Source organism: Nuphar pumila, chromosome 10, assembly GCF_984573655.1.
Source record: "Nuphar pumila chromosome 10, dmNupPumi1.hap1.1, whole genome shotgun sequence".
NCBI lineage: Eukaryota > Viridiplantae > Streptophyta > Magnoliopsida > Nymphaeales > Nymphaeaceae > Nuphar > Nuphar pumila.
Window position 1 is genome coordinate 100,063,746 of NC_143258.1, and position 12,131 is coordinate 100,075,876.

The following is a 12,131-nucleotide window of genomic DNA, read 5'->3' on the forward strand; positions in this document are numbered from 1 at the left end:
AATTAAGGCACAAACAACTAGAGGAAGATCGATTTTTCAACTTCCTAAATGGTCTTAGACCCGAATTTGAGCAAATTCGGTCCTCTCTTCTATCGGCTTTCACCTCCCCATCCATTGAAGATGTCATCACCAAGCTAAGTGGTGAGGAAACACGTATGGGGATTAGTAAAAATAACCCAAGCATCCTTGCTACACCTTCTCAAAGTGACTATGAAGTGGTTAATGCCGTGTCTAGACCCGGAAATAATTTGAAGACCTACAAACCGCCCCTTTTCAAAAATCAAGGACAAAATGATCGATATGGCAAGAGAGATTATAGCAAATTAACTTGCCATTTTTGTAAAGAACCGGGACATATCAAACCCAATTGTCCCAAATGGAAGAAATTTCTTGCCGCGGCTTTAGCATCCCAATCGGAGGAACGGCCTTCAACTTCAAATGAACCTCTTTCGCTTCATCAAATTGTTGATGCTCTTCAACCTCTTCTCAAAGGAGGCATTTCTGGAGCCGCTATGTCATCCTCTTCCTCTCTTGGTAAGACATCTTGGTTACTTGATTCCGGTGCTTCGTTTCATATGACTCTAAGCCATTGTTTTCTTTCTGATTATTCTAAAAATTGTCTTCCATCTTTTGTCTCAACGGCGGATGGAACCCCTCTTGAAATTAAAGGAATGGGCAATTTTGAAAAACAAGACTTCTTTATCCCAAAAATTCGTCTTATACCAAAACTAAACTTAAATTTACTTTTCGTTTCTCAACTCTCGGACTGTGGTTGCGATATAAAATTCTCTTCTAATAAGTGTTGGATACAGAATCGCCAGTCCGGGAAATTGATTGGGGAAGGCTCTAGGAGAGGAGACCTCTACTATGTTGATTTTCTTAAAATTCCCAAGAATCAATTTTGTAATGTTGCTCAAAACAAAGATATTCATGTATGGCATAAGAGATTGGGTCATCCCAACATTGTTAAAATCTCTTATTTGCCTTTTATTAAGCATCTTTGTAATGAAAATTTTGTTTGTAATGAATGTATTCTTGGAAAAATGAGAAGTCTTCCTTTTCCTCAAAGATCTATGTTTACAACAAAACCTTTTGAAATTGTTCACTCCGATGTATGGAGTCCGGCTCCGGTGATATCCAAGGGAGGTTTCTCTTACTATGTTATCTTTGTGGACGATTTCACTAGGTTTAATTGGATATATTTTCTTAAACATAAACATGAAGTTTTTTCAACATTTAAAACATTTCATATGATGATTTTAAATCAATTCAATGGAAATTTAAAAATTTTTAGAACCGATTCGGGTGGTGAATACCTTTCCAATGAATTCAAAAGCTATCTTGAAAACTATGGAATTCTCCATCAAAAGTCTTGTCCCAAAACCCCCCAACAAAATGGGTTGGCTGAACGAAAACATAGGCATATTATTGAAACCACACGAACTTTGCTCATTTCCCAAAATATTCCGAAAAAACTTTGGGCGGAGGCCGCTCTTACTTCTGCTATCTCATAAATAGACTTCCATCTAAAAACTTGAACAAGATTTCCCCATTTGAAAAATTATATGAAAAAGAACCTGATTATAGCAGGTTAAGGGTTTTTGGATGTAAATGTTTTGTCCTTACTGATAAAAATGACAAACTCTCTCCTAAGGCCATTCCTTGTGCCTTTCTTGGTTATTCTGAAACTCATAAAGGTTTTCGCTGTTATGATGTTAAGAGTGATAAACTATATGTTTCCAGAAATGTAAGCTTCTTGAAAAATGTTAGCGGTTTCGAAAAACTTGAAACCAATGACGAGAATATTGACTATTCTTTTCTGTTTGATTTATTAACTGAAGATGATGATACTAGTGATGATGAAACAAATCAAAATGATGAAACTCATTCTGATCAACACATCAATGAAGAACCACATAGAGATCCTATAACTTACTCTCATAGAGATAGGAGTACTTTTAGAAGTGCCCTCGAAAGATATGATAGTGAGTCTACCCCTCCAAGTGAAGGAAATCTTCATAGGACCGAAAGATTAAGAAGACCTCCTTCTAGGTTCATCTCATATGAGTCTTTTTCACCAAAATATAGAGCCTGTCTAAGCGTCATTCACTCATACATAGAACCTAGGGATTTCGAAGAAGCACGAAAATGCCCGGAATGGATAGTTGCTATGAATAACGAACTTGAAGCCCTAAAGAAAGCAAAGACCTGGGAGTTTCAAGACCTTCTTAAAGACAAGAAAGCAATAGGGTGTAGATGGGTATTTAAAGTCAAAACTAAGAGTGATGGGTCTCTTGAGAGATATAAGGCCCGCTTAGTTGCAAAAGGATATGGTCAAAAATATGAGATTGATTATGAGGAGACTTTTGCCCCCGTTGCTCGAATGGTCACCGTTCGATGTTTTTAAACGGAGATTTAAACGAAGAAGTATATATGGATGCTCCTCCTGGAATGGAGTATCCTAAAGGAAAAGTGCTTCGTCTTTGGAAAGCACTTTATGGTTTAAAACAAGCTCCCAAGGCTTGGTATGATAGGTTTAACTCCATAATGTTAGAAAATGATTTCTCATCCTGCTTTACTGATACTGCTTTGTTTGTTAGAAAATCTAATGCAGGGATTGTCATTCTACTACTTTATGTAGATGACATGCTTATAACTGGGAGCGACTCTAAAGGGATTAAAAGCATAAAATCCATTTTAAAGGATAAGTTTGAAATGTCTGACTTAGGCTTCTTAACTTATTTTTTGGGTATTGAGGTAGCTTACTCTCATAGAGGATATTTTCTATCTCAAACTAAGCTTGCATCTGAGATTATTGACAGGTCAGGTATTACAGATGATAAAGTTTGTGAAACTCCTGCTATAGTAGGAGCTAAAATAAAGATTGATGATGGTGTTCCCCTCTCCGATCCTACTCCCTACAGGCAACTAGTAGGATCGTTGATGTACCTAAGCATCACCAGACCAGATATCTCACATGCGGTGCATACGGCAAGTCAATTTCAGCATGCACCAACTTCTGTTCCCATGGGTGCTATCTTATGTGTCGTAAGATACCTAAAACACACTATTAATAAGGGAGTTTTTCTGTCTTCTTCTTCTGAGTTAAGATTGATTGCATATACTGACTCTGATTGGGGAGGTGACCCATAACCGTCACTCCACCACTGATTTTTGTGTATTCTTAGGAGATTCATTAATCTCATGGAGATGTAAGAAGCAGCAAAAGGTGTCTCTATCATCAACTGAAGCGGAATATCGTGCTATGGTGACTACTACCATGAAAATTGTCTGGATTCATCAGTTGTTGGAAGACATGGGGATCACTATTGAAGGGCTTACCAAGCTTTGCTGTGACAACAAAAGTGCAATTTATATTGCTAAAAATCATACTTTTCATGAGCGGACCAAACACATAGAGATGGATTGTCACTACGTTTGGGAGGCATACCTTAAAGGAATCATTGACCTACCATATGTCACATCCGAATATCAATTGGCGGACTTCTTCACTAAAGCCTTGTGTGCTCCGCGCTTCAACTTTCTTCTTAGCAAACTCTCGGTCATCCTGCCCTAAGTTTGAGGGGGGGTGTTAAATTATATACCTAATCATTCAAATGTAATATATATATTTTATATATATAAGGTAATACATGTACATATATTAATATATATGTATATGTATCTACTTATTATATATATATATATATATATATATATATAAAATATATATTTCTGTTTTGTTTAGCCGTAGGGGTAGAATAGTCTTTTCCTCTATTTTACGCACATTCATTTTATGAATGTGATTGTAATTTGTTTTTTATTTTTATTTTTTTTTATTTTTCTTTTTCTTTTTGTAATGTACCAAAAGGTACCTTGGGGGGCCCACTAGCATAGACGTTGGGCCCTCTCCAACGGTCACATTTGTGACCGTTGGAGGGGCTCCAACGTCTATGAGTGGAGCCCCTCCAAGGCTCTTCTTGTGTTGTTATAAATAGGGGTTTCACCCCCTTGTATTTTTCATGGCTTTGAGTCAAAGCCCAAGTTCTCAATAAATCGATTCCATTGTTTTTATGCCTTTGTGCATTTGTGAGTTATTTGTGGGTTGTGCTTTTTGTGCACAAGTGTTCTAAAGTGTTCTTATTGTGCTTTCGTGGTGGGTTTAATATCAAGAATATTAAGGTCTTGATATTAGTATCTTATTGAAGATACTTTCACATTAACTGCTTTTACTGATGCTGACTAGGGAGAAAATCCCAATGATCGTATCTCAACTGCTGGTCTTTGTATTTTTTTAGGTGAATCTCTCATTTTGTGGAGATGTAAGAAGCAGCAGAAGGTCTCACTATCATCCACTGAAGCTGAATATCGGGTCATGGCAATGACAATTATGGAAATCGTATGGCTCAGAAGTCTACATGGTGACATGGGCGTCCTCATCTCCTCTCCAACTAAACTCTGTTGTGATAACAAAAGTGCGATATACATTGCAAGCAATCATACTTTTCACGAGAGAACCAAGCATATTGAAATGGATTGCCATTATGTTCGAGACGAATACCTCAGAGGAACTATCACATTACCATATGTCACTTCAGAATACCAATTGGCTGACTTCTTCACCAAAGCGCTCCCAACTCCACGATTTATGTTTTTTCTTAGCAAACTTTCGGTCTTCTCCCCGTAAAGTTTGAGGGGGCATGTTAAATTATGTATATATATAATATATATATATACATATACTTATATATATACATACGTATATATAAGTATATATATATACATATATATATTATATACATATTTCTTTTTCTTCTTTTTTCTCCAAATACCTAATAGGGGTATTTTGGTAAATCCCCATGTAATCTCCCCCATCTTCTTTTTCTTTTTCTTTTTACTTTTTCTTTTTTCTTTTTTTCTTTTTTCTTTACTTTTTGTAAGACCACAAGGGGCCCACCCTTCTTGTCGTTGGGGCCCCAACGGTCATATTTATGACCGTTGGGGCTCCCAACGACTAGAAGGGAGCCCCCCTTGTGGTCCCTTCCTTAAGGCCTCCTCCTCTATAAATAGAGGAGGCTTTCCCTTGTAATTGCATTGGGTTTTTTACCCTCTTCTCTCTTTTCTTCACTAATATCCAACTTATGACTTTATGTCATATTTCCTTTAGTGTGTTCTTTTGTATACACTTTTAGTGTTTGTGTTCTTGGCTCTTGTGATCACTCTTAAGGAGTGGCTTGTGTTATTGGTGCTTCCGCCCCTCTTCATTTCATTGAGGTGGTCGGATTTGGATCTTGATCCAAATCCATATCACTCGCATCATGGTTCATGACGTTACTGATCACGTTCATGACGTTACTGATCACGTCATTGTTCATGCCTCCTAGTTTCCTATTGTATTTCATTATATATTGTGTTCCTAAAATGCCCTTTATTAGTCTTGTATTTTGTGTTAATAAAGGTGTTTTAGCAAAGATGTATTTTAGTGTAAAGTGAATACAAATAGTTACAATGAGGCACGATTTTCCCATATTAGGAATTGTGAGAGTTCAGCCCAAACCTTTTTCTTTTCTTCTTTCTTTCTGCAGGAACCTCAGAAAACCTAGATCTAACACCTACTGCACCCGGGCTAAGTCCTGGTGGGGAAAATGTCGCTTTCAAGACAGTGCCTTTGTTGCGTGCCTCCAAACTTCGGTCCCAACGATCTGAGAAGAATTCTGCCAAATATCAAACAATAGTTTCAAGTACCAAATCAGTGTCAAAAATTTCTTAATTGGTTAGCACTTTCTGAACTGTGTTCCCTGACAGTTCGAATCCCACAAGTTTTTGCCTGGTGTCTGTTCTTCTGCATCTTTGTTCTTTTGAAATAAAGTCCAAAGAAAACTATTCTTAGTAATAAAAATTGCATATGCATGAAAAGGTTTCAGCTCCATGGGACTTAGACGGTGAAAAGGTTCAGAACGGATGAAAAGGTAGATCTATTAGAGCAATTTTCTTGTTCTTATAATCTAATTGCCTGCTCATCCAGCATTCACCAGTTTGCTCAGCTCATGTGGCCCACTAGGTGATGGTAGAATGTTTGCATGTCATCTTGAACACACATGAACAAGGATGCAAGGTTTTTAAGATTTCTTGCTTTCTCGCAACCAAATGAATGGATATTTTGTGCAATCATGTCAATTTGTGTTTTTTAGAACTTGGAAGCATAGTTCTTAAAGCTGGTTTCTATGACAGTTGATTATGATGTGTCTCATATTTATGAATATTTTGCACAGCGATATGGAATTTTTAAATTTTAGAAGTCTGAAAGCTGTTTTGTATGACAGTTTGGCTATGATGAAATCTGGAATAACAGCTTATGACAGTTTTTAATATTTAGAATTATAGTTCTTTAGTGAGTCTGACAAGAACTGAGTCTTTAAATTAGGTGACTTGTTCATGCATGTTATTTTTGGCATTGACATATGGAAAATGCATAATAAAGTCCTCGGAGCAAAATAATTATTTAGTTAATCTCTTCAACCACATTTTGATTTGTGAACCTTACTGCAATTGATATTGTGTTTTCTTCATTTACACCTGAAAACTGCATGTTTCATATTGGCATGATCTACTACTCTATCTTAGAAACAAGCCATGTTCCAATTATCTGTTATCTAAGCATGAGCTACAGAGATTAAATGCTGCTTTGACTTTTACAAAATTTCAGGTGGGGGAAGACCCATGCACTTCTTGTTGAAGGAGGCCTCACATATGATGCTATAAAGAAGTCCGTGTCTAATTCTGTGATAGAGTTTAGAGATGGGGTAGTTGAGTTGTTTGAGCTCTTGGAGGTTGGTCTTTACTTATCCTGTTTACTTAAATTTGTGAGTCCAAGTTTTTATTTGTCCATTCATCTGACCTTTCTGTCCTGCTTGGCATCTTTGCTAGAAAATGAGAGATACTTTAGTGAATAATATGTTGGACTCTCTTGCCAAAACTTTGTTATCTTGGAAAGCAGCAGCATATCGTAGCTGGTTTAGGCTGGTGTCATTCTTTTCTTACTGTTGATCTCCCTTCTTGTACATAATTATATACAGTAGTCGTAGTATCCAAGATACTGTTTTAAATAATGATACAGGATGTTTGATAGAACTGCTGCCATCTCTTTCAATATATATATATATATATATATATATATATATATGTCAGACACACAAAAATCAAGTTATACCATGATCTTATTATGGTACTAAGCAATTACTTTAATTGAAGGTCAAGTAATTAGGGCAACTAAGTAATTTGAAAGCCAAATAATAGTTTTAGTTGATGATATCTTTAGCAAAGCACTAGTGACCCTCCAGTTGGTTTTCTTAAGCAAAAATTGTCCATGGTATTGTATTTCTATTCAGGTTGAAGCATCTATGGGAACTGTAATGCATTTATCATATAATAAATGAGGCACACAATATTGAAGGAAGTCTTATTATAACGATAACTTTGATGATCCTCTTGCTGCTCCATCTTCTCCTCTCTATCTTTCTTTCCTCAAGCTACATCTTGTTTATCAATGGGATTAAGTTAGACTTACATCAGAAAATGGGGGTGTAGCTATTGGTTGCTGACTTCGGACCAAAACTCTCATTCTTGGACTTGTGATGAATTAGTCCTCTATATATTAAAAATTGATGACCGATGATGCACATGCACACACACACTTGTTTGCCAATTAATCTTGGTCTATTGACTCTTTCTATTTGAACTTCTACAATGGGGCCATGCAAAATGAACATATTTTATTTTGAAATTTTCTTTATTGACAGGAAAAAGGTGTGCCTGTTCTAATATTTTCTGCTGGCCTTGCAGACATTATAGAGGAGGTTGATTTCTATATGAAGTTTGTTTCTATTAAGAAATTGTATATTTCAATCTCACTAATAATTTTTGGGCTCATTTCTGTCTTGCTTTGTTACTTGGTCAGGTTTTGGGGCAGAAACTTCGCAGATCTTTCAAAAATGTCAGTATTGTATCTAACCGCATGATATTTGATGATAATGGCCGTCTTGTAGCCTTCAAAGGTCTGTTTATCTAGCCTTCTCTTGTAACTCTTACATGCATCTTCTGACCTATAGATTGTAAAGAAAAAGAATAATCATTCTATTTTGCTATTTATGTGGAGAACCAAAATGGTGACTGATATTTCTGGATTTTTATCACTTTTCTGTGTAATGTTATTTTGTTGCAATTGCAGTTCTTGTTTATCCTAAAAAAATTCAAGGTTATAAATTATACATACAAATAGTTATGCTCACTGATTTTGAATAATTAGGTATTCTCATATGTTGAAGGACTTGATAGGACACAGTGATTTTGCTTACAGGAAAGACAATCCATGTTCTTAACAAGAACGAACATGCACTTGACATGGCTGCACCACTTCATGACCAATTAGGAGGAAGTTTAGTTGAGGATGATTGTTCTTCATTAAAGTGCAGAACAAATGTGTTACTTCTGGGAGATCATATTGGAGACTTGGGAATGTCAGATGGTCTGAAATATGAGAATCGGATATCTGTTGGATTCCTGTAAGTTGACTTCTTCACGTACTCAACTCCATGTACTGTGTATTTGGCTTCTAACCGCATTTTATGCTTGTACTACCCTATAGTTTCATATTGATTGTTACCATCTGATGAAATATTGTTTCTTATGATCAAATGCATAACTAATAGTTTCTTGCATGTCTGATGAATCATTTATAAATCATGCACAGAACTGCTTAACTAATAACTTGTAGTCTTACTCAGCCTCTGTCATGGCTGTCAATTAAGCTGATCAGACCCTGCTGAAAACTTCAAATATGAGAATGAGGTTCTTTTTTGCATCTAAAACCATGTACGAACTTGTTACCTTGACTGGCCTATTTATCCCTAGGGCTTGGTGGGCTTTTTGATTTATGAGTCCTTTGTACATTAGTTTATTTGTTATATTTGTCACTTGTTGTTTTATTTATTCCTTTGTTGTTCCGCTTTCAATTATTTTGATACTTACCATCAGAAATGGGTTAAGTAGTCGCTCCACTACTTAGTCTCGGATTAGATGCTATTTGTGTATGAAATACTATGAAATTTTAATTCTTCTTAGTTCTAACATCTAAGAAGGTTCCTGTTTTGATTCTAAAATGCTTCTCAGTCGTTCCTATCATCCTACTTCACATGGAACGAATCTTCTTTTCGTATCACTTTTTTGTTATGTTTCTATCCCCAGACACGAGCTTTGCAATTTTTTAGCGATGGAATTTTGTATTACTCCTTGTTGAAATAGCAGAAGCTGAGGTTTGTAGTATAATGAGTTGATGGTTTTATGATATTGTTCACATCTACAAGTGCAGTAAGATTTTGTGGACCAAATCCTGGTGGTGTGTAATTATTAGAACAAAATCAGTATCTTTTATGTTATGTTTAGTCATAGAAGTCGATGGTCATAACTGCATAAACATAGTCTGGGCTACCTATAAAAAAACAAAAGTCCGGACTAAGGAGTTTTATTTTTTCACCTGGACTTTTTCCTTCAGTTAAAAGTTATTTAAGAAATACAACTTTGGCAACATCATACCATCATTACTCCATTCACCCACTTTGCTCGGGAGTTCAGGCTTGATATGGCATAGAACCCCCTATTCTTTGTCTCAAAATCTGGAATTAATTCTTGATGATTCTTAATTGCAATTGAGAGTAAGTTAAGCCCACAAGTGCTGTCTTCTTGACTAGGGGTGGCCATGGTTTGTCATGTTACACGGGATGACCATGGTTTGAAACCTATGGGGTTGTCCTTTGCTTTAAGGTTGAAGCTGAGCATACTCCCGAGTGGGCAGGAGGGACTTCAAGGGTTTTACCAACTGCAAAGACATCTTTTGGCCTAATCCTTGACCACCCAGTCTCCTCCTTTTTCAGCTGTCAAATATTCCCCTTGCATTCTTTGTAACGAAGGCCCTCATAACAATAATTCCAGTAGGTTATCTGCAGGTAATCTTATAAAGTTCCTGAGTATCTATTTTCTTTGTTTTTTACACATTTTAGCTCCTTTTCCTTTGTGGATCGGCAAGCTGGGGATAACCCCCATGGGTTTTGAACCCAAGACCCTCAGTTATGATCTCTCAACCTAATCATCCAGCTGTCTCATTCGAACCCTGCACATTTTAGCCATTGTAAAAGTAAAATTCAACAAAATGTCCATGTTAGTGCTTTACTGCTCAGCTTATTTTGTGTGAAGCCCTAACTTTCTCTCCAGAACCCTAACCTTCTGGACAAAATTGACAGTGAGAAAATGGAAAAGGTAAAATTTATATATGATATGGTGTTGATAAAGGAAGAACACCTTTGACCCCTTCTATCCTGGAAAAATGGAAGGAAATCTTTTGCTGGGGATTCTTTGTGGCTGGTTGCCCGGAGGCAGGAGGGTATGAGTGACAGCTTACTGATCCCGTCTCCTATAAAGTATTTGCTCTCAAGTGTTTGTGTATGCAAGGGTGTTGATGAACTGTTTCAACTATGTCTTTCATCTAGTTGTATAGGTTTGTTGCTTCAATATCTGGCTTGAATCTACTTCATTCTATATGCCAATTATTTTTGACATTCCTAACAGTGTAGTTTAATACTGTCTTCTGATTTTCGTTTGTTATGGTTTATTTCCTCCTTTCTTGATCGTTACAATTTCAGTTTGTTTTTCCATTCTTATTCATTATTTCTGCAGTAATGACAATGTTGAAAAGTCAATTGAAGGTTACAGGCAAGCATTTGACATTGTTCTTTTGGTATGCCAGCTACCAAATTCATCATATTCATAGTATTTTATCATGGAATTATTTAATAAATTAATTGATTTATGATTTATTTGCTCATGGAATTTTGTGATGCAGAATGATGCCTCTATGTGGGGAGTGGTTGATTTTGTAACTGAACTTTCTTCAGCTAAGCACAATGAAAATCAAGATTAGGAGAGAGCAAACACAAGTTTTTTGTATTTTGTGTTCAAGAAATTTCGCACAGAAGTCATTGAGGCACATCTAGATCCATTGTGTTTTTTCAAATTATATCTATTTAGCAGTACTTTGTCTTTTATTTTGATAACTGATTAATCTATTGTTCTTCTCAAATTCTTATTTATATTCTTTCTATTTTGTTTTAAAATGTATGGCAAGTGTTCTGAGCTAGAAGATATTTTGGGGTTTGAGTTGTGCATTTCCTGGTAAGAGGATGAATTGCTTTGAAAGGGATGCCCCCTTTTAATGGTGGTAAAAAAGCTTGATTCTGATGGCCTTGGTTTGGATGATACTTTCTTTCCTATTTCCCTTGTGCTTTGATTCATCTCCGAAACCAGATGTCAAACTTGATAGGCATATTACTTAGTTCACCTACATTTTTGTCTCTTCGAATGCGACTTTTTGGCCTTCTTCCACCCTTTTTCATTGGCGTCAAGATGTTTACTTCAACTTGTCTCAATGGGTGTTAACTTGGTTGGGTACCAAGCTGACCCATTTATTTCTCAGTTAACTGCTATGGTGTACTTTGTTCAGTCTTTTATTTTCCATTGCAAATAGTCATACATGCATAACATAAGTAGCAACATTCTATTGGAATTATCCAAATTTGCGTGTCCTTTCCCTTACGTGAGTGGATGCTGTTAAATGAATGTCTCTCTTTTTATCTTTTCCTGGAAAAGGCGTGTCCTCTTTTTCAGAAGTTTATCACTACATATGTACACAATCTGACATATCTTTGGGGTCTCTCTCTCTCTCTCTCTCTGGTTTTCTGATATTTTGGCTGAATGAATGTCTATTCAAAGCGTTCCAACATGCCACTTTGATTGGTATGCAACTGGCCCCATAGCCCTTCACAGGCGAGCATCTATTATTGTATCAAAGGCATAATTATGTGGCATGGCAAATTAATGTTGCAGCAAAATTACGAGGGAAATGAGTTTAGAACAATAAAAATGTAAGAAAATGGAGAAAGAAGCAAAGGGATTTTAGATTTCTAAAAAAGATTATGCATTAACGAGAATTTAAATTTTATTAAGATGGTTAGACATGGAAATACAACAAAGAAAAGACGGCATTAAACTTCACAATGTTGGTAGTGGAGTTTCTTTCTGGT

General features: G+C 36.2%; 1 protein-coding gene across 1 annotated transcript in view; it reads left to right on the plus strand.

The window, feature by feature from the left end:
- Positions 1-11,695, plus strand: part of LOC149827566 (5'-nucleotidase / magnesium ion binding protein) — a 53,272-nt gene extending 41,577 nt beyond the window's left edge. Inside the window, exons 5-10 of the mRNA XM_090018165.1 lie at positions 6,707-6,830; positions 7,800-7,856; positions 7,958-8,054; positions 8,357-8,561; positions 10,729-10,789; positions 10,895-11,695. Of these exons, the coding sequence (XP_089874291.1) occupies positions 6,707-6,830; positions 7,800-7,856; positions 7,958-8,054; positions 8,357-8,561; positions 10,729-10,789; positions 10,895-10,972 (622 nt within the window). The 3' untranslated portion in view covers positions 10,973-11,695. The remainder of the gene's footprint in view (positions 1-6,706; positions 6,831-7,799; positions 7,857-7,957; positions 8,055-8,356; positions 8,562-10,728; positions 10,790-10,894) is intronic.
- The last annotated feature ends 436 nt before the right edge of the window (positions 11,696-12,131 follow it).